The 26491-nt window shown below is 41.5% G+C and overlaps 1 protein-coding gene across 2 annotated transcripts in view; it reads right to left on the bottom strand.

Moving 5' to 3' along the window:
• Positions 1–26491, bottom strand: part of ankfn1b (ankyrin repeat and fibronectin type III domain containing 1b) — a 200455-nt gene that overhangs the window by 153455 nt on the left and 20509 nt on the right. Inside the window, exon 1 of one of the 2 annotated variants that reach the window (XM_023819213.2) lies at positions 25965–26021. The exons of the other annotated variant lie outside the window; for it this stretch is intronic. Coding sequence (XP_023674981.2) covers positions 25965–25990 — 26 coding nt within the window. The 5' untranslated portion in view covers positions 25991–26021. Of the gene's footprint in view, positions 1–25964; positions 26022–26491 lie in introns of those variants that run through there. 2 annotated transcript variants of the gene reach the window in all.

Below are 26491 nucleotides of genomic sequence, written 5' to 3'. Positions count from 1 at the left end.
GCCGGGCTTCCTTTTAAGGGCTGTTCGGTCCCTGTATGACCGGTGCCAGAGTCTGGTCCGCATGGGCGGCAATAAGTCGGACTTGTTTCCGGTGAGGGTTGGACTCCGTCAGGGCTGCCCTTTGTCACCAAATCTGTTCATAGTTTTTATGGACAGAATTTGTAGGTGCAGCCACGGCGTTGAGGGTGTCCGGTTTGGTGACATCAGGATTAGGTCTCTGCTTTTTGCAGATGATGTGGTTCTGTTGGCCTCATCGGACCGTGACCTTCAGCTCTCGCAGTTCACAGCCAAGTGTGAAGCGGCTGGGTTGAGAATCAGCACCTCCAAATCCGAGACCATGGTCCTCAGCCGGAAAAGGGTAGAATGCTCTCTCCGGGTCGGGGATGGGGTCCTCCCCCAAGTGGAGGAGTTTAAGTATCTCGGGGTCTTGTTCACGAGTGGGGGGACGATGGAGCGGGAGGTCGACAGGCGGATCGGTGCGGCGTCCGCAGTGATGCGGGCGCTGCATCGGTCTGTCATGGTGAAGAAGGAGCTGAGCCAAAAGGCGAAGCTCTCGATTTACCAGTCGATCTACGTTCCTACCCTCACCTATGGTCACGAGCTGTGGGTAGTGACCGAAAGAACGAGATCGCGAGTGCAAGCGGCCGAAATGAGTTTCCTCCGCAGGGTGGCTGGGCTCTCCCTTAGAGACAGGGTGAGGAGCTCGGTCATTCGGGAGGGACTCAGAGTAGAGCCGCTGCTCCTCCGCATTGAGAGGAGTCAGATGAGGTGGCTCGGGCATCTGATTAGGATGCCTCCTGGGCGCCTCCCTGGTGAGGTGTTCCGGGCATGTCCCACTGGGAGGAGGCCCCGGGGAAGGCCCAGGACACGCTGGAGGGACTATGTCTCTCGGCTGGCCTGGGAACGCCTCGGGATTCCCCCAGAGGAGCTGGATGAAGTGGCCGGGGAGAGGGAAGTCTGGGTTTCCCTGCTGAGACTTCTGCCCCCGCGACCCGACCTCGGATAAGCGGGAGAAAATGGATGGATGGATGGATGGGTCTTGTTCACGAGTGAGGGAAGGATGGAGCGGGAAATCGACAGGCGGATCGGTGCGGCGTCAGCAGTGATGCGGGCGCTGCATCGGTCTGTCGTGGTGAAGAAGGACCTGAGCCAAAAGGCAAAGCTCTCCATTTACCAGTCGATCTATGTTCCTACCCTCACCTATGGTTATGAGCTGTGGGTAGTGACCGAAAGAATGAGATCGCGAATGCAAGCGGCCGAAATGAGTTTTCTCCGCAGGGTGGCTGGGCTCTCCCTTAGAGACAGGGTGAGGAGCTCGGTCATTCGGGAGGGACTCAGAGTAGAGCCGCTGCTCCTCCGCATTGAGAGGAGTCAGATGAGGTGGCTCGGGCATGTGCTTAGGATGCCTCCCGGACGCCTCCCTGGTGAGGTGTTCCGGGCATGTCCCACTGGGAGGAGGCCCTGGGGAAGACCCAGGACACGCTGGAGGGACTATGTCTCAGTCAGATAAAGCATATGTTATCATCTTGAATACAAACTTAAAATGGTCAGAGCAAAATCTGAACAAAAAATGTTTAATATCAGCAATTAATAAATAAATTAAGTACAATCATAGTAAAGCTCCTCCTCAGGTTCCTTACTCTTTAATCACCCACTTCTTTGCATAGACAATCAGGCAATGTGACACTTGCTGTGTTCATGGTCACAAATATTCTCCAGTTTCATTGTTTTATTTCTGTTTTTGTCTTTGGCATACTGGCAACAAACAGCACAGCTCATGACCATAGCCTCTGCATCATACTGTAGCCTGCCTCGCTCTCTCCAGTCCTCTATTTATTGCAGAACCTTATTTTCACAGGTGCTTCTTCCTCCTTTCCCTTTGTCGTTTGTCGTGTTGGCTTACTCCTTGTATCCCCACATCATTATTAATTGGCCTCACGCAATTAGAAGTAGACTGCTGGCAAGTGATAGTTCCCTGCATTCTGTAAAGACCCACCCCTACTCTGCCTCTGATTGGCTATCGTTCATCGTTTTGTTAGGATTATTGTCGGATGAATGGTTAGACTAAAAATGCCAGGCTCAGAGAGGCAATCAGAGGGAGCGTAGGGGTAGGTCTTCACAGAAAATGAGTGTGCATGTCTATGTGTGAAACACCAACACAGAGGACAGAGGCAGAGTGCCTGTAAACTAAATGCCATAGAGAATCTCAGGATAGTGGCTGGCGGGTGTTAATATCAGGGTCACAGTGAATTTGTAGCCTATGCCAGGAAGTGGAGGGTATAAGGTACAATCTCACCTTTCCCAGTGCATAGCAGGGCACACAGGAGAAAATAAGAGCCCATTGTGGAAACCGAGGGAGGAACACACAGCCATCTATTCATCCATCTTATCCAGTCCTGGAGTCACAGTGGTGGAGCATCATAGGGCTCTGGGCAGGGGTACATTCAGATGGGATGCCATTCCATCACAAGACACACACACAGTCACACACTATGGCCAACATAGAGATGCCAGTTCACCTATCTGCATTTCTTCAAAGTGCAGGGGGAAACATGTGCAACCCTGGACTGTTTGAAGCGACAGGGCTACCCGCTGCCTCACTGCACCAGTCAGCAATCATTCATAACTATATATATATGCATATTCACAAACACACACAAATGCACAAACACACACACAAAGTATTTCTATTCAAATCAGGCACAAGTAAGGACAATTAAACTATGGATGGATAAATCTGAAACAGTTATTGAACGAGGGCATAAGCACAGCAGACACCGTGTGAGAAAGAAAGATTCAGAATGACTTATTAAATTTATAAGCAATGCATTTTCCTTGGTGACCAAATCGGCTGATCAGGTCAGTTTATTGGAAATGACATAATAGCCTAATTTTATGGCAAATAAGCAGACGCAGTTATTATCGTCAGAGATTTCATACACCATCTTGCGGCTGGAATAATGACTCTCCTCATGTTTCTTTATTAGTCAAAACCTCAAAACCTCAAGTCAAAACAAGACTGAAATCTAATTTGATCTATTGTGATGATGCCAACAATTTTATATCTGACTTGCCATATAAGACAACAATCAAGAGCAGTATTTGTATGCAATGAAATGAATACGGAGGAAACCAAATTTCAAATAAATACCGTATACGGGTATTTTTTAAAACTGTTTTTCCTCCTCCGTTTTAAAAAAATCCCTGTCCACACGAACATCGTCTTCTAAAATATTTCCGTCCACATGAAACCGCTAAAATGCGCTGTAAAGAGCATGCCAAAACAACAGGCGGCATTATAACTCTAACCGTACTGACATCAGTCCAACATATGGCGCTGCCCGCCGGTGCCTCCGCGCTACAGTATTTATTTACTCATAAACTTTGCCCAAATTCTGCCCTGGGTTTTAACCAATTCATTTAAAAAAATCACAAAAACATTTAATGGTAATGAAAATTAATTCAGCTTTAGCAGTTTAATGATGCACCCACCTTAATTATTAAAAAGTATCGATATCGGTATCATATCGGCGATATTTGCCATATATTTACTTGGTATCGGATTGATACCAAATCTTGTAGTATCGCACACCACTAATGTATACAGCAAACAGCGCACGCTCTCACGTTAAACAAAGTGGACAACGGCGCACAATCTGACGTTTCAAGCCAAAAACTCTGTTTTCCCTGTCTACATGTTAACGCTGAAGACGTAGTTTCTTAAAATCTTCACCCTGGATGGAGTTTTGAAAAAGCCGTGTACGTGTGGACAAAAGCCCAAGACGTATAGAAAAAGGTACGTTTTTAAAAATACCCGTGTACGTGTGGACAAGGCACTAGACTGGGGCTCATAAGAACAGCTGCTGTTTGTGTAAAATTAATTTGCGCCTGCCTAGAGCTGCCCGTTAGAGGGAAGTGCCTGTATATTGGAGGTCCGGAAAAGGGAGGTTTGACTCTACAGCTAAAAGCGGCCCTGGGGACCAAATTGTTTGTCCGTTTTAAGCGAGTCCACTATCACGGGATTTTACTGTATTATTTCAGCTGATTTTTTTTTTCAGTTTCAGTCATTGCATTTCATACTTGACCTTTGTAATATGGGTAGGCTTTTATTTTAATTACTTTGGAATTAATTGGAATGCAGAGATGTGATTTTACATGCTTTATTATATTATGTTGCAATATGCCAATTTGTCACTTTTGTCCATAAGTTCACATTTTTGGATTACGGGAGTGCGAATGTGTTTTGCTTCATGTTTACAGCAGCAAGTGTAGCTAAACTGAGCGTTTGAGTATCTTAATTTGTGATCCGTGGAATAGGATTTGTGCACTTGTAATGAAGCATTTGAGAAGGTGTAACCATTGTGTTGTGTTTGTGGAAATCCCGTGACTTCAAATTTACTGATACACATGTGTGACTCTTTTCTACATCTACCGATTTGCACTGTTACAGATGCTCAGTAGTTTTGCACCAATAATACCTCCATACCACACGTCGGATGTTCTTTGTGACAACACTTAACTAAGCGAGACCGTTAACCTGGTCTGGAGCAGACTTGTTCACTTGCCTAAGTTACCATGGTAGCTCAGCGGGGATTCATTTAAGACACGTTGATGGAACGGAACTCCCACTTAAATGTGCCAGACTTTCCCTTAATCCTGCTTCGTGGAACACCCCCAATGTCTATTAACAAATTTGTTGTTGTTACATTGGATTGAGTATTGTAGCCAAACTGTACATGGGGTCCAGTTCAAAACAGTTCCAAAAGAGTGGTTTTGAGCATCTTCATAACATGATATGTTTCGGGCCCTTTTTCTTAGAAGATGTTTCAGTGCAATGATTGATGGAATGACATCTGCTGCAGTCACTGTGGAAGTGTTGATCTCTTTTGTGATCTCTGAAAGCTCCTCAAAAGGTGCAAGAAGAGACAAGATGTTCTCACTTAGACCCCACTGGTTGGAAGTAAGGGTTGCCAGTAGTCTGCAGCATATGCTTCTAAAGCATGCTTCTGCTCCATAAGACTTGACAACATATAGTATGTGCAGTTCCATCTAGTAGGCACACCTTGTTGTAGCCTTTTCTTTGACTGGCACAGTTGTATCTGCACGTTCTAAATTCAGGAGCATGCGAGAGGCAAATGTTTAACGTGGCCAACTGTTCTTTTTCCAATTGCTACTCTGTCACTTATGCTGCGCTGGGAGAGCATCCTTTCATTTACCACAAGCTGGAGCACATGAGTCATACAACGCAAACTGAGCATCCTGCATTGCTTTCAAAGTACAGTCAGTCCTGCTACAACACATGACATCACGCAAATCTATTCTAACAAGATTAATATAGTAGTATCTAAGTCCAATACAATACGGATCGTATTTGTATTTGTGCAATTTTCAGTTGGAGAGAAAGACACTGCGAATTATAAAGTGATATGGTCTTAGCGAAAACAGAAGCAAAAAAAACAGCTATCCGAGCGAACGATAGTGATGTCCGATTTGTGAACGAATCATTCTTTTGAACTGGTTCAAAATCAATTGAACCTGTGTTCAAATCTAAAAGAATCAAACTTTTTGTACATCCATGCATTGCACAGATCAAAGTTTTAGATTCTAAAAATATTTGACAAATTGTCATATAAAAATACACAGCAACAATTTTCACTTACATTTGGTTTTTGCAGACTGTCTGTAGCCATGTCGCCTTCAAGATCCTTCTGAATACTGCATACTGCATACTGTATGCTGTTGTGTTTGTGCTGTGAGCATGCCTAGCCGCATGGTGGCCGTAGCAAACTACTCCCAACTCTCAGCAATCAACAAATCAGTGAGTTTGGCACTTTCAGTTGAAGCAGTTACTAGGCAATTTTTGTGAAACTCATAAGACCCACAGAAAATGTTTATGACAATTAATGTATTACTATTATTAGTTCTTATTTAAAATGCATATAAAGTGGAATCCAGTTATAGTGATCACATCCATCTGGGTAAAGTTGATCATAATAAGCAGTTGATCATTATAACTGCTTTTTTTTTCTTTAGGTCTCAGGCAGATTACCATCTAACTGATATTTGTATATTACATGAATATAAGGTAATAAAATGGACATTTACAAAATGTACACCATTTACAGAATTTTATTGACTTTCACAATACAGAACAGCTGTTTCAAAAGCTTTTCAAGTACTATACAAATTAAATAACTGAACTATGTATAATTCAAATACACTATAATACTGTCCCGGCATTCCTCGTGAGCACGTGTGTATACAGCCCCTATTTGTATTTTTTAGTGTAGGTACTTGTGCTATGTATCCAGTTGTCGTGTGTGCCTTTAATTGTGGTCGTACTTGTGGTTCATGCCTGATCCTCGCATGTCTTAGCCACTGTGTAATTACCCGCCATGTGTGTGCCTTAACGTTCTTGGTGTAACATCCCCATGTTTCCCTGTTTTCCCATGGCTTTTGTGTTATTGTTGCTTGTTCGGTCCCCGCCTCTCGTTGTTTTCACCGCAATTCCTCGGTCTGCTCGGCACTTCAATACGGTACAATATTGTACATAAAATATAGGTTTTTGTAGTTTTGCCATTGCATCACGGTGGCTAATTTTTGGTGGTTTATCAGACTTCGATGAGTCTATATTTGTCATTGAGAAAAAATTACTTTCTTTTTCTGTGCACGCAGCATTAGCCTCAGGTAGCTAGCAGAAGCAGACGGGTTACCGCAAGGCAAAGCAGACTTGTCAAAGTAAAAAAAAAAATGAAAAAAAATTAGCATAGTTTTCATTTATAAAAAGACCCAAAATGAACACTGTAAGTGGACTACTTGATTACTAAAAGCAAATTGTTTAAATATTATTTGTACAGGAATGATTCTGTCCCAAGCTTTTTGACCCATATAAGTGGTTGATCGCTATTACCATCCATCCATCCATCCATTTACTTCCGCTTATCCGAGGTCGGGTCGCGGGGGCAGAAGTCTCAGCAGGGAAACCCAGACTTCCCTTTCCCCGGCCACTTCCTCCAGCTCCTCTGGGGGGATCCCGAGGCGTTCCCAGGCCAGCCGAGAGACATAGTCCCTCCAGCGTGTCCTGGGTCTTCCCCGGGGCCTCCTCCCAGTGGGACATGCCCGGAACACCTCACCAGGGAGGCGTCCAGGAGGCATCCTAAGCAGATGCCCGAGCCACCTCATCTGGCTCCTCTCAATGCGGAGGAGCAGCGGCTCTACTCTGAGTCTCTCCCGAATGACCGAGCTCCTCACCCTATCTCTAAGGGAGAGCCCAGCCACCCTGCGGAGAAAACTCATTTCGGCCGCTTGCACTCGCGATCTCGTTCTTTCGGTCACTACCCACAGCTCGTGACCATAGGTGAGGGTAGGAACATAGATCGACTGGTAAATCGAGAGCTTTGCCTTTTGGCTCAGGTCCTTCTTCACCATGATAGACCGGTGCAGCGCCCGCATCACTGCTGATGCCGCACCGATCCGCCTGTCGATCTCCCGCTTCATCCTTCCCTCACTCGTGAACAAGACCCCGAGATACTTAAACTCCTCCACTTGGGGAAGGACCTCCTCCCCGACCTGGAGAGAGCACTCCACCCTTTTCCGGCTGAGGACTATTACCATGATCACTATAATCACTATAATGGGTTCCACTGTAATTACATTATTGGCCACAGATATCACTATTTTATTATTTAATTCATTTTGGTTGGCGTAAGCTACTAAGTTTTGGAGTCGCATTCCCCTAACCCTGTTTTGCCCATTGAATATGTGTAGTTAAGTGCATGATTTTAGCGAATGCAAGGTTTTTGACCCATATAAGTGGTTGATCGCTATTACCATCCATCCATCCATCCATTTACTTCCGCTTATCCGAGGTCGGGTCGCGGGGGCAGAAGTCTCAGCAGGGAAACTCAGTTTTGGGGCAGTTTCCTCAGCTGAGGATTGCTGGGATTGCTGTAGAGGCTGCTGGGATTGCTGTACTGATCGGGAGTGGTGTAGTCGCTGTGTGCACTTGTGTTGTGTTGTGTGCCTGTTGAAGCGGTTGATTTGATTTGAATTATCTGTAAAGGTATATTTGAGCGTTTGTGTGCCAGCACGGTTACGTGGGTGGTTGTTGTTGTTTTCATTTTTTACTCTTATTTTTACGTGTGTACTTGTCTGTCCTTGTGAGTGTTACCGACAGCTGCGGGCGCGAGCGGCGTTTCTGTTTGCGCCCTTCGCATCAAACACCCGCGGGTATTATTATCGAACATCGGTAACATTAACTCTAAAAGGTCAGTTGCTCCGGAGCTTTGCTCGGTCGCCGGTCGGGGCCGGGAGGACATTTTCCACTTTTTTTTTCCCGCTCCGGCAGTAGCCTGCTTTGAGAGGGTTTTTGTGGTTTTTTGGCCTCCCTAGAGCAACTTCGCTTTAGTTTAGCTAAACGTGGTTCAGCAGGAAGTTAATCTCGGGTAAGTAATTGTAAATTTGGTTATTTTAAAAGTAAAATTTAAAGGTTGTTATCGCTGACGCTGCCGGATAATTTATAATAAAGTACCGATTTAACGCAAGTGTTAATTTAGTGCTTTAGTGTACTCGGCACTTTGTTTTAACTATACGTTAATTAGATCAACTAAAAGTTTAAATAATCTCTATTAATATACTGGGCTGGGAGTAAAGGACGGGGACATAGTGAGTTAGGTAATTATGGGGCCAACTCAGTGTTGTGTTTGCAAGATGTTTGCCCTTCTGGATGCTTGCGTCCAGTCGGACTTCGTCTGCGAGCGATGTGGGTTAGTTGACTCACTCATGGTCCAGGTTCGTGACCTAGAGGAGCGACTGGCTCTCATCCAGCATAGCAATGAGTTAAAGGAGAGAGTTAATACGCCTTCTAGGGAGACTATGTGTACGTCACAAGCGGGGAGGGGGGAGAATGATGAACAGGTAGGTCGAGAGAGCTGGGTGAACGTAGGTCGTAGACGTAGAAAAGGGCGTACACAGTTCACAGAGGCGGCATCACCTGAAGTAACGGTTTCTAACCGCTTTCAGGTGCTTCCAGCTTTAGAGCCGGAAGAGACTGGGGAGGCAGGTGGGCCCTTGGGCACCAAGGAGCCACCTAACCCCAGTAGGAGGGAGGTTGTGGTAGTAGGGGATTCAATTATAAGAGGTGTAGATAGTTATGTGTGCACCCGTGATAGAGGGTCCCGTACGGTGTCTTGCCTGCCTGGTGCCCAGGTAGGGGACCTTCCAGATCGAGTGGACAGGCTTTTGGCCCCAGCCGGGGTGGATCCAGTGGTCGTGGTGCATGTTGGCACCAATGACATAGGAAAGGGCAGAAGGGCTGTTCTGCAAGATAAATTTATAGAAGTCGCGGATAAGCTTAGAAGCAGAACATCCACGGTGGTATTCTCTGGAATACTTCCCGTGCCACGTGCAAGTCAGGCAAAATTAGCTGAGATAAGGGGATTAAATGCGTGGCTAAAATGGTGGTGTAGGAAAGAGGGGTTCAGGTTTATGGGGCACTGGAAGACCTTCTGGAACAGGTGGGACCTGTTCAAGCCGGACGGGTTGCATCTGAACCATAGGGGAACCAGTGTATTGGGGAGGCGTATGTGCAGAATAGTTGAGGAATGTTTAAACTAGGGACTGGGGGGGCAGGGAGGTCAGTTATGAATTTATGTGGGGAGAGACGGAAAGCCCAAATAAATATTAAAAGTAGACAATGTAAAAGGCCTACCATTAGTGGTCTGTATTTGAATGCTAGGAGTATTAGAAACAAAATTAATGACTTAGAGGCTTTAATTTCTTCAGACAATTACGACATTATAGGAATAACTGAAACATGGATGAGTGACAATGATGGTGATGAATATAATATGGATGGTTATACGTTGTTCCGTAGAGACCGGATAGGCAAGAAGGGAGGTGGTGTTGCAGTATACGTAAAAGAAAACTTGCAGGCAAGGGAACTCACTGATAAAAATAAAAATTCAGAAGCTGTATGGATCAAACTTGATGCTAAAGATTCAAATGGCCTAATTGTCGGGGTTTGTTATAGGGCACCTAATGTAGCTGTAGAGGAAAGCAGAATATTATATGATGATATCAGGATTATGAGTAATAAAAATGATGTAGTGGTTATGGGTGATTTTAATTTACCTGGGATACAGTGGGACACAGTCTCTGGCTCTTCTGTAAATGAACTTGAGATGGTGGAATTAGTACAGGATTGTTTTTTTACTCAGTTTGTTAATACTCCTACCAGGGGAGAAGCCCTTCTTGATCTCGTTTTTTGTAATAACCAGGATAGGATTGGAAAATTAGAGGTTTTAGACCCATTGTACGGTAGTGATCATAACATGGTTAAATTCGAGGTTAATTTTAGTGTCCGAAGAGCAAAGTCTAAATTAAAAGTATACAATGTTAGGAAGGCTAACTTTAATGGTATGAGACGGAAATTAGAAACTGTAAACTGGACAGAGTTAAATAGCAAAACAGTTGAAGAGGCATGGGAATTTTTCAAAAGCACATTGTTGCAAGTGCAAGAGGACTTCATACCTGTTTCCAGCAAAACTAAATCTAGGAAACGCCAACCAAGGTGGTTTACTAAGGAAATTAAGAATAAAGTCAGGAGGAAAAGGGCTCTGTTCCACAACTGGAAAATAACTAATGATTTCAAAATCAAGCAGGAGTATCTAAGTCTACAGGCAGAGTTAAAAAATGACATTAGGCTATCAAAGAGGGATGTAGAAAGAAAAATTGCATTGGAGGCTAAGCATGACAGTAAAGGTTTCTTCCAATATTTTAACTCTAAGAGAGCACTAAAAGCTGAAATCACTAATTTGCAGGATAGTAAGGGCCTTATAATTGATAACGAAATTGATATGGTAAACGAGTTTAATGATTATTTTTCAAGGGTGTTCACAATAGAGAACACAAGTAATTTACCACCAATTAATACGAATACAGCATCGTCTATGACCAATATATGTATAACTGAGGTTGATGTGATACTAAGCCTAGCTAAACTCAAAATAAATAAATCGCAGGGGCCTGATGGCATCTTACCTTTAGTCTTGAAAGAGATGAGGGATATTATTAGCCAACCTTTGACTTTAATATTCCAGAAATCGTTATCTGCGGGTGTGGTACCATCAGATTGGAAGCATGCTAATATAACACCCATATTCAAAAAAGGGGATAGAAGTAATCCAGCAAACTATAGGCCAATCAGTTTAACTAGCATTACTGGAAAAATAATGGAAGCTATAATTCAAGTGAAAATGGTAGATTACCTAGATGCAAATAACATTATAAAGGATAGCCAACATGGATTTAGGAGAGGTAGATCCTGCTTAACGAATCTGCTTGAGTTCTTTGAGGAAGCTACAAGTGAAATTGATCACAAAAAGGCCTATGATGTGATTTACTTAGATTTCCAGAAAGCCTTTGATGTTGTCCCCCACAAACGGCTCTTGTTAAAGCTTAAAGCTGCAGGAATTTTAGGAACTGTGGCAGCTTGGATCAAAAACTGGCTAACTGATAGGAAGCAGCGAGTAGTTATTAGAGGCACTATGTCACAGTGGGCCTCCGTTTATAGTGGGGTACCGCAGGGTTCAATTTTAGGACCACTATTGTTCCTAATTTACATTAATGATATTGACACGAATACATACAGTAAACTGGTTAAATTTGCAGACGACACTAAGGTGGGCGGGGTAGCAGATACTAATCAAGCAGCAGAGAGGCTTCAACGGGATCTGGATTTAATTAGCGAATGGGCTGATACTTGGCAGATGAAATTTAACACAGATAAATGTAAGGTAATCCATGCAGGGAGCAGAAATATACAGTACAGATATTTTATGGGTTCCACTGAAATAAAGGTAGCTGATTACGAGAAAGATCTCGGTATGTATGTTGATGCTTCCATGTCCCACTCTCGCCAATGTGGGGAAGCAATAAAAAAGGCGAACAGAATGTTGGGTTATATCTCTAGATGTGTGGAGTTTAAGTCAAGGGAGGTGATGTTACACTTATATAATTCCTTGGTAAGACCCCACCTAGAATACTGTGTGCAGGTTTGGTCACCATACCTCAAGAAGGACATTGCTGCCTTAGAAAAGGTGCAACGAAGAGCTACGAGAATGATTCCTGGTCTTAGAGGAATGTCTTACGAGGAGAGGTTAGCGGAACTGAATCTGTTCAGCCTTGAGCAAAGGAGACTAAGGGGGGATATGATTCAGGTCTATAAGATTCTAACGGGTCTGGATGCTGTTCAGCCAAATGACTATTTCAATATTAGTCTAAATACTAGAACTCGTGGCCATAAGTGGAAATTAGCGGGAGAACATTTTAAAACAAATTTGAGGAAGCACTTCTTTACACAGCGTGTAGTCAGAGTATGGAATAGTCTTCCTGCTAATGTAGTGGAAGCTAAAACCCTGGGTTCCTTTAAATCAGAGCTAGATAAGATTTTAACAACTCTGAGATATTAGCTAAGTTCTCCCCAAACGAGCTTGATGGGCCGAATGGCCTCCTCTCGTTTGTAAATTTCTTATGTTCTTATGTTCTTATGTTTTCAGGAATGGATTAGTTCATTTTAGCAGGACTGACTGTATTTGGGGTATCATCTCTCAAAATTGCATGCACTTTGCTCTTGGGAATGTTCTAGGCTTTAAGCATTTCGTCAAGCTGTTGCAGGAGCAGATGCTGTCCGCAAGCCAGAAAATTCTTGTGCCTGTAAGACAACTTTACATAATTTTAAGTCAAGATTGATATACTTGGCTGTCAGACTTAGAGCTCTACATATCAGTTTTAAAACGTATGGATGTGACATCAAATTTAATGTGGAATGACACAGTATTATACATATTGGGTATAGCCACATTCGAAAATAATCATTTAATGGGCACTTTTTTATTGTGGATCCATGTGCACCCAGAGTCTGAGAAAACCATGATCCTGTATGACCAAAAAACGGCTGATCTGTAGTGCAATTAATTCCTTTACTTTCTTTGTAATGACTAGTACTTTTTTTGAATATCTAGGTTGTAACATTGGGTTTTGTGAAATATCTCCTGTACCGATGGCTGAATGAGGATTGAGCTTTTGCCTGTTTAGCATCAACACATTTCACATACTGAGTGTGTTCTTTGGGGTGATGGCCCTTCAATGTCAATCAAATTGGTCATGTCGAACATCTTTGCTGTAGTTCCTCCGCAATTAACTTTTCTTTTGTAGACATTACAAATTGCAATCTTACTCTGTTGTTCACAAACTTTGCAATATTTCCACACCAATGACATTTAAAAAAATGATTGCAATGCAGCTCATGTGCATGGAGCACGCACTTCCAGAACACAGATCGCCAAAAATAAAAAATAAAAAAGACTGATGGTCAGTCTCTAAATTCAAGTAAAATGTCTAACAAATCACTGCCCATTGCAATTACCAATAGAAGTGAAAGTGCCAAGTAATTTCAGGTTTAGAAAGAGTATGCAATCTAACAATTAAGATGGTAATTAATTGTCAATGAATCGTACACGTATTACCCACAGACCATCTTCTCAATATTCTTATTTCTCAGGAAAAATGAGCTTCCATTTCATTCACACATTTTTCATTTAAATTGTATCAAGTTTTACTAAGAATTGCCATCCTGTGGGGCATCACATCCACTAAGGCCAAAATGTACTACAATTTATTTTTTTTAATTAAACACATTGGGCAAATAAACAGTGCAAAGCCAATGGGGGCCGGAACACAGTTTTCCCCAAAAGCAAGCATGTGACGCAAGTATAATTTTACTAGTTCTCAGAATTACATAAATATACAAAAATCACAGCCACAATTATTGTGCAATTTAAGAAAATGGTTTTTTTTTGTGACATTCTTTTGTTTCTCCTTTGATATCAACTTCCCCCACCCCCAAAATAATCTGGAGCCAGCAAAGGTGGACAAATGCTCTTCCATGTCCATTCCCATTCCACACCGAACACAGGCATATGCAGGTGTGCATATTCACTCGATAAATGTTTGGCCATTATTTTTTTTGGAGTTTGGCCCTAATCCAGCCTCTTGTGAACACTCTGATGCCTTCATGTTTGCTGGTTCAGCCATCAATGCATGCCTCATTGTGTTTTGGTGGTCACGTTCGCTGAAATCACCCTAATGTTTAGGTGAACCAACCACAAAAGAAATGTAGTGACAAAATTTGATTTTAAATTCACATGTCACATGGTAAATACCAGGTAATCATCATCCTCGGGGCAATGGTATGACCAAATACTACAGCAAGATCTTGATCCCAGTCTGGGTCAAAAAAATTTAATTGCTGCAAAGCATAACAAAGGTTACTGTACATTTACTTACACCACTGCTATTATTAATGGGTCAAGTTACGATAACCTTAGGCATCTGGTCTTAATAGTGTCCGTAGTAAATACCAACTTGAAAGTATAGTGATTTTGAAAGAGACAGTGAAAAACACCTTTCTTGTGACTTGTGCTATTTTTATATCTGTCTTGATTTCACAGGAGTCACCATTGTCTAAAACAATCGCTCTCCAGCTGCTATCACTATGCCAGTAGTACTAACTTTCTCACGGCAATCTCCTCACTCCCCATGCCCGACCCCCGTATGCTGGTCGGTAGGGCTGGACGATTTATCGATTTCAAATCGAAATCGCGATTTGAAACAAAGCGATTAGCAAATCGCAAAAAGGCACGTCGGACCCAGAGTCTAAGGCCCAGTCTCAAACCGGTCCATACACACTCCGCCTTAGTTTGCGTGTTCCCGTGACCCGTCGCCATGTAGAAGTGTGTCTCAAAGGGGGAGTGGTCGGTTATGTCCTCCTGAAGCGAGTCAGCAACGATGGTGGCTGGCGCGATTCCCCGATTCCCCTACCACTTCCATATCGCACAATTCCTAGCGCACAGGAAACAGAACAGCGCGAAAAAAGAAAAAAATACACAATGTCATGTTCTTGATAATGTAATAATTGGATTCTAACAGCACTGTGAAATACACATACTGTAGAAAGTCTATGTTACATGGAAAGCATAGGAAAGCAGCTATTTGTAGCTGGTCAGTACAGATAGATTTTATTGTGATCCGATTAAGAGAGATTTTGTGTACTTTACAAACTAGAAACCACGCGAATAGGGTGACCAGATAATCCATGTCAGGGAGGACATTTTGAGCTACTTCGGGTTTTACAAACTACTTTCAAACTGAAAGGTTCCTGTGCTCGGCTAAATAGTTCAGCTCTTCTTCTGCTTTGACTGGTTTGTTTCCTTGACTGAAAGACTCATCCAGCTGTTTCACATTAGCATTAGTGACACATGCACGATTATAGGAGACTGACCAATTAGCACACAGCGAGAACATCAGTGCTAAAGTGAAATCCAGGTCCTTTTAATTGAAATGGTAATTTACAATTCCTGTCCTAGCTCAGAGTGTCCTCCCTGACATGGATTATCTGGTCACCCTAGGTAAAGAAGACTGTAAAAAGACGCCGCTTTCTTGTGACAATTTCCTTCAGTTTAAGTGCACAGGGCGTGTTGTGAGGATGACTCAGAGGGAGTGTGATTCGAAATGAAGGCGGAGTGTCAAGGGTATACAGTAGTTTGGGATTGGGCCTAAAATTGTTGTGAGAATAGTTTTACAAATTCATGCCGACTTTTCATGTGTGACAGTCATTCTCACCAATCACATGCGCTATGTTTCTCGCATCCCAGTCATGCTCACCAATCAGAAGTGGCCAAAGAAAACTGCGCATAGGCCCACAAATGACAAAAACGTGAAACCAAAGGAAAATGGTGCATTCATAGTGCAGAAAAAATACTGATTCCGCTACTGAGCTATAAGTGAATTGGCTTCCTATTTCATGGTCCAAGATTTTTTCAGAAAGGTCCTATCATCAATAGAACCGGCGAGCTCCTTTTAAACACCAGCGACATACTTCAGCGTATCACACCTTTCGTTTTTGTTAATGGGCAATAGCATTAGCATACCGCTAACCCATCAAAACAACAATGAGACAGTCAGTAATTCTCACAGCAGCGGAGTCGGTCACCCCCCAAAAAAGCCGTAAAACCCATAATACAGTCGTGTTTATGTCATATGTTTTTGTGCTTAATAATTCAAGTATTTCCAAAGATTAATCTTGTAAAATTAATCTTAATCCCACAACAGTAATAAAATAAAAGCCTCGCTTTAACATAAATAAATTATGTTGTCCTTGCATACAAGGCTGTGTAATATGACAAAGTTATTTTACTTTATTTTCTGCGATCGCTAGATTCTGATTGTGAATTTGGCTTGTAAGCTATCTGTCTGCTAACAACATAAACAACATGTTAGTGAAAGGACTTGTACACTACTCATCATGCCATGATGCACTTAGTTAATAGTGTTTTTTTTTCTTTCAAAATATATTAGAGTGTAACTGTTTTAATGTGCATGTAATACTGGAATTGTAGAATGAATTGACTCACTAATACACTATAATAAAAATGCTAACCTTGCATTTTCTCTTCTGTTTTAGTAATTGCTGATGGCTGAACAAAAATCTAATCCTGTATGGCAGCATTTCACCAAGCCAACACCAGGAAAAGCCAGGTGCGATATCTGCAGCCAGCTGGTGAGCTTGGGAGCTGAAGAAGGAGTTTGCTGCTAAAGAGATTCTGATGCTGCTATTTTTATTGTTTATAAGTTTAAGTTATTGTTTACAAGTTGTATTGTGTTTTCTTTATTTAAGTTTATATTGAAATTTACACAAGTCAGTATTCAATAAATGCAATAAATTTTGTGTATCGTTTGTTATTATTAGTGTGATATTTTATCATGCAAATAGCGGGGAAAATGTCCAAATTTCAGCCAAAAAATATCGCCAGCATATATCGACCATCGGCTTGTCACGTTACGGCTTGCAGGCGAACGGGAAAGCAGGGAAAAGATGCCGGGAAGTCGGGTAAACGGGGATTTATTGACGACGGAATAGCTGACAGGCACAAACATCGAAACAATACAATGACGGATCTGGGGAAGACTGACTGAGACTCGGACTAAATACACAAGACAAAGCAAAAGGAATAGGCAACAGGTGATGACAATCAGGTTTTGACACGAGGTAATGAGGGGGTGTGGCACACACGAGGATCGGACGGAGCTGGACGTGACACGGCTGACCCTTACTCCTAAATATCAGCATTAGCTATTGAAAAACCCATATCGGTCGACCTCTACTAATAACACATTAGCGCAAACAAGAGGGCTGCACACAAAAAAAAGTAGTTCTTGCTTGTTCATTGGCTTGGGTTCTAGTGTTATTAGAGGGGTAATCAGCGTTACTTGCAAGATTGTAGCAAAAAGGAAAACAATTGCAATTGTTTTAATTATTACTTTATTTAACTTAACACACCACATCTTTAAATTCTCATCCTTGCATTAGAATATAGACCTGTGAATATTTTGATGGTATCTCATGTGGTAATGCTGCATCGTATGGTTTAAATTTACTACACACTGAATATTGAACTGAAGCTTAACATAAAAAATATCTCATGTGGTAATGCTGCATCATATGGTTTAAATTTACTACACACTGAATATTGAACTGAAGCTTAACATTAAAAAAATATATCGCAAATCAAATCATAATTGCAATGTCTGTCAGAAAAATCGTGATTAGATATTTTCCCCAAATCATCCAGCCCTACTGGTCGGCTCTGATGGGGCCACAGGTGGGGTAGAAGGTCAGCTTCAGACAGGAGGAGGAGAGCAGTGGGCGGCCTGAAGATGGGGAGATGCGATGTGGAGCCCCCCCCAGACAGAGCACAGTCATACCCCCCCCACCTAAATCTGTGTACATCTGCTGTTGCTAGTAGAAGTGTGCTGATCCCACTTATTCACTTATATGATCTCGATACCTGAACAGAGTGTATCGCCCGATGAGTACCGATCCGATATCAGAGCTCTATTTTTAAACTTAAAACATTTGTTTTAAGCATTTTTGAGGCATTTGCAGTTCAACTTATGTTTTATAAGTGAATATATGCAAGTGGCGAATGCTTAAAATGCCCCAAAATGTTTCTCCCACTGCCAATGGCGTCACTTTGCAGCCCCTTGTGTATCACTAGCTGTAGTGAGTGCGTGAAACAGCCCAAGCTAGTGACTCCCAAATTATCCAATTTTTTTCAAATTACCCACGTCATCTTGCACACATGGGGCAGCATGTGGCTCAGTGGGCTAAGCCTGTGTGCCTGTAATCAAAAGGTCGCCGGTTCAAACCCAGCCTCAGCACGTCTGCAGGTCCTTGAGCAAGGCCCTTAACCCCCAGCTCCCTGGGTGTCCCAACAGGTGGCTGCCCTTTGCAGACAACTTACTCTACAAAGAGCAAGCTGAGGGAGGCATAAAAGCAATTTCCCCACAGGGACAATAAAATATCAATTAATTGCATGCACTTTGTTTACTGGGATTTTACACTTATCCAACAACAAGAAAATACCACATTGTCTACATTAATAATGAATACTAGCACCTTTTCTATTGTTTTAGCTTCTTTTGGGTTATTGTTTAGAAGTTTTTCATGACGACTAAACACCTCAGTCCAAGTCAGCTGTTTTTTGATACAGTTTTTTTCTCTTTGACTTGTCTCAACTCCTGATTCCTTTATGTGATGATTTTTAAGGTAGGTGCATGATTGATTTTGTTGTATTGTCCACCATACTTTCACCTCTCAAAACTTTGTTTTTACAAAGATTTCAAATCGCTCTCCTACTAGATGTTGTTTCAAGCATAAAATACTTCCATATTGCAAGTGTTTGTAAGTTTGCTTCGCAAGCATGCAAGTCGCAATTGTTATCATCAGTCTTATCTGATGTTCTTACGCTCCTCCTCCTGCAAATTGTATGCACATGACATCACAACAGGCAGAAATCACTATTCTCACACCCAGTTAGTGGCAGCGTTCGGCTTGAAATCCGTAAAAACACATCTAAAATAGGAAAGCTGTCATGCGACTAATTGCATAAAATGAATTAACAAGAAATAAGAACTATTTTTTCACAGACTGGTGAAAACTAGGTAAGTACCGGATACCCAATCTGTCTCATAAGGTATGGATCAGTTCCAGTACTGATGCCGAATATCAGATCGGTGCACCTCTAGTCGCTAGGCTAGCCAGTCATACCACTGTTCATGTTTAATCATCATATAAACATGCATTAAAATATACATACATACACACACATGATTCTAATGATAGAACATGCTATCACACCATGAGCCGCTCAACCATGCAAATGTCAGTCAACGGAAGCACATATTATTTAAGTAGGACTGCAACGATTAGTCGACATAATCGACGACGTCGACTACAAAAAATCATCGAAACAGATTTTGTATTGTTGACACGTTAGAAACAGAACTGAATCTTTTATACATTGTTTTATTTTATTTCAATTGAAGCTTTATTTAAACTTTTGGACTTTAAGACACTTTAGTTTGTATTGTTTGATGTATTTCTTTTTTATTGTGATAATAATAATAATAATTGGTCACACTAATATAAAAACATCTGATTATCAAATTCATATGTTTCACTGGTTGTTATTTTAATGTGATTACTATAAATTTGAATCATCATAATGCAGACACATCGGGGGGACATTTACAGGGGGACAGACGTGAGCAGATGAGGTAAGACATGCACTGGAGCCCGGAACAGGATGTGCAACCAAAGGACGCAGGCATCAAAATAGTCAGGCATGAAATAATCGTGACTAATCGACAAAAAAAAAAAAAAAAAAAAAAAAACACTGAACGATTAGTCGGCTACCAAAATAATCATTAGTTGCAGCCCTATATTTAAGTACCTGTATCATAAATTCCCAACTGAATATCCCAAAGTAGCAAAAACTATCTGGATGGGCAGTGAGTCACACATCCGGCGAGCAGCAGCAGTACTCACAGTCAACACAACGTGAAGCTTATCGCCTTAACCACATTAGCGAGCTGAGATACAGCAAACCTCCAGTGGTTAAAAGAAGAGCTGCTCACGCAGCAGGGGACTGGGGGAGAGATATCAAGGGCCAGCTATCAGAAGCAAAATGTAAGATGCCAGGAAAGGCCTTATACTCTACGGAGAGACAAACGAACCAGGAATCATTTGAAGAAATATTTCAATGCATTTACATTATTTAAGGATATTTAAATAATTTCAAAAAGACCCAAATGAGGAATTAGCCGAGACACATTTCTCAGTTTCTGTTGTACATTTCATGACGCTTGAGATTACATTTTAGATCATTCTAAATAGCACTAAGATGTTAGGCAACAGATAAAGGGATATCTTTAAACATTTCATGAATGCTTCAAATAATTAAACACATCACAGAATCATCTGTGAACCCGTGGAAAAATATCCTCAAAAGACACAGAGGAGTGTGCAGCCTGATTAAGCCATGGCAGGAAAGCAGCCACAGAAAAGATGTGAGAAACAGACCTTGGAGGTCCAAATTCCAGCCTGCTTAGGGAAACCAACACTCCCACATCGCTAGACGGGCTTCTCAAATCCTAAATCAGGTCCCTCCAAATGAAAACAGAGCAGAGCCGAGCTGGGGACCCCCTACCACTAATGCATAATCATATAAGTAACTAAGAACCGGGGAGAGGGGGCCTTTAATATATTTCCTGCTGCATGGGGAGGCCTTTGCATGAACCAAGCGATTACACTGACATTTAATCTATTTACCATGCATTTCAGCAGACGCCCCAGGGAAGGGTCATGGATCCCAGGTTGATAAACTCGCCACTAGAAGAAAGGTAGAAAAAACCAGGCAGTTCTGGATGTGGAACCTTTCTCAGGCTTACTGCCATGATCTGCTCCCCATGCTATATGAATCTCTTTCAGTGTTCCTCACCACAGACTGTCACTGTCTCAAATCGCCATGCAAGCCTGTCACATTACTCCAAGAGGGTACAACATACCATTCACTGCAAGTGTTTGTGTGTTTATTAAATGAATGAATAATGAATTCATAAATATTAAAATTTATATGTCTAGGATATATTTTGTCGGACAAACCAGTCACAGGGTCACATGGTCAAAGAGCCTTCTTCTAATCACATCTCTTGGGGAAAACTTTCCACCCGAAATTAATGTTCAGAATTATTCTGTGAATAATGGAGGGGCACAGTAGTGGACAGTGACATTTCCCTCTTTGAAAAAAGTACAGCCTACAATTATTATTTTCTATAAAACTTAACCCTAAACATATCATTATCTAGGCTTTTATAATGATACTTCTGTCGAGGGTGCACCTTGTCTCTAACCCGTGTCCCTATACTGGATAAGCAATCATAAATGATGGATGGATGGTTTTAAAAATTGAGCTAGTATGTTAAAATACAGTTTTCATTAACCCCTACACTGCTGAAGTAAACTCCAGTGTTGAACTACTCATGCAGCCAATGCCAAGCTTGCCGTGACAGTGCTGGAATGAGAATGGTGCTCATTGTGTCTTAGCCATTCCCCTTTCTCATCATCTCCAGCTGCAAATACTGTTCCGTCCCAGCTTATGCTCTCACAGGCCAAAGCCATCTGAGTTTGAGCCAGTAGCAGTAATGACAAGCCCTGTGGGACCACAAGTCTCACCATCATATCTGCTTTTGGGGCTGATGGAGAGAACAACCAGCCAGTCCTCCATCAGCCAGTTACAGTAAGTTCACTGGTCCAATTCATTGATTCCCCGGTTGGCTACTTGCCCAACAAAGTCTACAGATATCAGTGGTTCATCCTGTGTCACATCTCCATGCTCCGTTCACGTGGAAACAGCCAAACAGCTTGTTAACTCAGATGTTCAGGTCAGTCAGGTGAACCCAAGCCTTCTCCTCTCAGCGTTGGCACTAAAATAGCATTTGGAACGCAAACACATCCATGTAACACAGTAGTTAAAAGAATGTAAAGGGGAATTTATGAAAGACTTGGTTTTACCAGAAGGGATGTGGCTCAAACACACCTTCATAAACTGTTCCAGGTCGATGATAATTAGCCATTAACCAATAAACTTTCAAATAACAATTAACTGCTTATCAGTGATTAACAAGCTTGGACACCCCCAAGCCTGGACACCCCCAAGCTCTCCACATCTACAACGATTTATTAGAACTATAAACAGTCTTACATAAAACCAAAATATCACACAACCTAATCCAAACACGACAAAATAAAATGTTTTACCCATATTCAGGTGTCTGATACATACAGATGAGACCCTACTGATATCCCTTGATATATTCTCTCTAATAACTTATCTACTGTCTCTTTTTTCTGAACTCTTTCTTCTTGCCTGGCCTCAGATGAGTTTTCTTAGGATCCTGACCCCTAGAACATCAACACTGGACCGCAAAATGTCTCATGACAGTAAACCTGCCAGATAAGTACCCAAGCCTAGTTTCTGTCCTTTCAGGGTAACAAAGAGAGAATTTTTTAAGCTTAACTACAGTCTCAGGCTGCCAGAACATTCACCACCACACAGAGATGTTGACAGCTTAATAAAAGATACAGAACTGCTAGTCTAGCCATATAAGCTAAAAAAAAAAATCAGGGTTTCCAAAATGACAATATTAAGTTAATGTGAGCAGAGTATTCAAATAGGGCAAGTAAAAATCTAGCATTAAAAAGTTTGTGGATGTCAGGTTTTGATGATGCTCACTAGAGGTACACCGATTTCATAATCATATCGGTATTGGCATCGATCCAGACCTATAGTACAGATTGGTTATCAGCCATATGTGATCGATCCACGTAGGATTGCTTACTCATTTCGTTTTCCGCAGTCTGTAAAAAGGTGGCTCCTATTTCTTGTTAAATCTATCTGTACAATCGTGCTACAGCTTTTTCCCATTTTAGATATGTTTTTGCGGCTTTCAAGCTGAACGCTAACACTGCCACTCCGTTTTTTTTCTACGCAGCGGCTGTGACGTCATGCTGTGACGTCCCCCTCATCTAGGCAAGCATGTGATACTAAGAACCACCAGCAAAAGCAACGTTTTTCCTCTCAGAGTTATTTTTAATTCCACAAAAAGAAAAACACTGGGTCACATGATTAACACCGTAAGAACATATCATCAGAAGTATGCTACATTAATAATATATGAATGAAGTAAGTAACGTTAATAATAAATAAATGACCAGACCAGAAGAAGAATCAGTTGACATTACAGTTTGCAAGGACATATATTTACTAAGCATGACAGGCAAGTCTGCAGTTATAGGCCAATGGGCGAAGAAAGAGACACCGTGTTTAAGAATTCGCTCCATCTATTGCTTCTATGTAAACAATATAAATGAGACCAATATTAGTTTATAGCAGGAATACGATTTTGAAATATTTGACATTAGACAATAAGTAGACGTTACACAGGGCGACATTTGAAGACTGCATAAATATTGGTTGGCCACGTCCTTCCATCCCAGGGTTGGTTCCCGTCAATTATATGAAGTACACTTTAATCGCTATTTTATAATATATTAATTACACTTTAATTGCTATTACAGTTGGGTATGGGCGGACTTGTTTAGAAAAGCTATAAAATGTTGTCTCATATTCATTCTATAATTGTCGGGAGTAACAATGCAAAGGGAATGACAAGCCACTTCAGTCGAAAACAGTGCATTTTACAGTTAATTTCAAATGAAACGCAGGGTTGCCAACTTTGGTCAGCTGGCTGGAGGGAGATTTTCAATTCAAGATAAATCTGCATGCACATGAACACACATTTACTTGTGTATAACAGTTTTATTACCTTGTAAGTGGTCTGTAGGGTTTGCAAACTACCCCAACACTTTTGATATAATTTGAGGTTTATAATGGAATAATATATACAGTATTTGTTTTAAGATTTCCTGTGTGAGCGTTAGTCTGAATGTGTGAGTGTCACGCCAGATGCATGAGAGATGGCAACCCTAAAACTGTACTTTTTTGTTTCAGATGAGTTGATTTGTATAAAAAAATTACATTATTTTATACAGTTAAAACATCAACCTTGCCGAACATGAAATCACAAATAAAGTATGTCCAGTTATTCAACATTTTATAAAATACATACTGCGTTTGAAAACTTTTAAGCCTTATGATTTCAGGACAGAGCAGCCTCTCAGTTAGGAACATTGTGGCTTTTTGGTCGTCTTTATTTGAAGAACATATGCCCTGCTGAAAAAACCAACATAAACTAGCATAGCTGGTTACCAGCATGACCAGCATAATGCATGCTGGTTATACCAACATAAGTTGTGTTTTGGTGCTGGTGGACCAGCATCATGTACCAGTAGACCAGCACAGCTATGCTAGTCCACCAGCCCAGCACTAACCAGCATCAAACCAGCATAGACCAGCAAGGAAATAATGCTGGTCTGTGCTGTTTTTTCTGCAGGGCAGGTATTGTTTAGCACACTGACCTCACGATTCAATTCGATTTCAATTCACAAGTGCCCATTGGATTCAGTTTGGATTCAGTTTTGACTTGAATCAATCTATGTTTCAAACACATTCTCTAATGTGCAATCAAACTAGATCTGTTGTAAAAACAATGACAACAGGCACAGCACTGTAGCATTAACATTGCAAAGCAACGTAATTAAGTTACCATTACATAACAAAAATAAGATAAGGAGAAACAATGTATAATAAGCCTGAAATTTATTCTTGTACTTCCCTGGAAGTACACCAAAATATGTCGTCTACACTTTTCCCTCTGCAGTTCTTTTACCCAGCCAGAAATAAAAATTTTTTATATATGCAGACTTTCAGTCACCTTCATTTGCTTCAGTGTCCATGACATTTGAAAAAACAATTAATAATATTCTCACTACTGACAGCAGGTCACATCCAAATCCATTTTCTCTTTCCATCGTTGGCTTTTATTTAGTTTTATTCATTTTGCTTTCATATAACCTTATCTTGTGTTACCATAAACAGTGTACTGCATATGATCGCTTTGAGAATAAAGCCCTACTTGACTTGACTCACTTGCATTCATGTGCTCTGAGTACTCAAGTACCTAGACTGGCAATGCACCAAGATGGCAGTGCTATAGTAACCCTCCTATACAAGTGAGAATGAAAGTGGTCCCACCTATATGATAAGAGGACTGATACAGCGAAAATTGTGCGTAGAATTCAGCAAAAATATTTTCTAAATCATGAGCGAAAGCCATAAAGTAACTAGATGGATCTTGGGATTTTGTGAATCAATATCAGATCATCAAAACCAGGACAGACATTTGATGCTGTGCACTTATACATACAGAAATACAGGCCCTCTTTACTCACAAGCACATGCAGTCAGTGTCTCACACACACACACACACACACACACACAGATGAGTGTAACGTAAATGGAACAACTCCATTTTCTGCAACTTGCACTGCTCCCACGCTCTCCAGTAATTCATCTCCACGTCCTCAAGACCTTCAGCCATCAAGAGCTCTCTAAAGCGACACCTCAATAAATCAGCACCATTACGGTTTGGAGCTCAGCATGAATAAGTCATGAAGTGGTGGCGAGAAGTCGATGAGAACTTTAAACTCCAAACACCAACAGCTACTTCCACAGGAAAGCTTAAGATGAATTATAAATGTGCTATAGGCTGCCTGCAGCTCTTTCGCAGATTTACTCATTTAAGCCCAGGTAGATATAATCTCCACTGGATTCTTTAAATATAGTATCATCAGTAACAGTCGATCAGTGGGGGGAAGACTCAGATATTCAGTATTTCTAGTTAAAAGGGATCTTAAGAATCAATAGCAATCCCCTGAGAAGGTTTTAATTGAGTAGTGACACTCACTAAATGTAATCCTTATTTGATTACTGGGTAATCAATGCCTTCCCTTTTCACTTGATCCTAAATATTCCTCCTTAGATAGAGCAGATATAGCTATCAACAGCAAGCCATTTAGGGATTGTTTAATGCAGTACCCTTACCTCTTCTGTTGAATGTTAACTTTCATTTTAAAACCATGAACTCAAACAGAGTATAACCAGATGCAGAGCACTGCTCTCCTGTTGGCAGCTTAAGAGCACCTCCTCTGTGGAAATGAACACAAATGGCAGCATTTTACTACAAGCTGTGCTCACTTAAGGGGCAGCAAAATGTTTTCTTGTAGAGTAGAAGAGAGAGTTCTGACCATGTTGCACATCCTAAATAATCACCATTTATATATGACTCTAAAGAAAGCGTTTCTGTGGGTTAGTACTTATGATCAGAAGGTTACCAGTTCAAATCCCATAACCAACATAGTCCTTATATCATCTTTCAGCTCTTAAGCCCAGCTGCTCCTGGGTGCTGTACAAATGGCTGACCCTGCGCTCGGACCCCACCTCTCACCTGTATATGTCTGTGTGTCTCATACAAGAGCAAGATGCAATATTGAAAGGCAGAAGTTTCATTGTACTTGCTCCCTGTACTATGGCAGTGAAAACATTCTATTCTAATCTTGACCCTAAAAACA

The sequence above is a fragment of the Paramormyrops kingsleyae genome, chromosome 5 (assembly GCF_048594095.1).
Source record: "Paramormyrops kingsleyae isolate MSU_618 chromosome 5, PKINGS_0.4, whole genome shotgun sequence".
NCBI lineage: Eukaryota > Metazoa > Chordata > Actinopteri > Osteoglossiformes > Mormyridae > Paramormyrops > Paramormyrops kingsleyae.
Note: the sequence above shows the minus strand (reverse complement) of the source record. Positions and strands in the feature narration are given on the sequence as shown.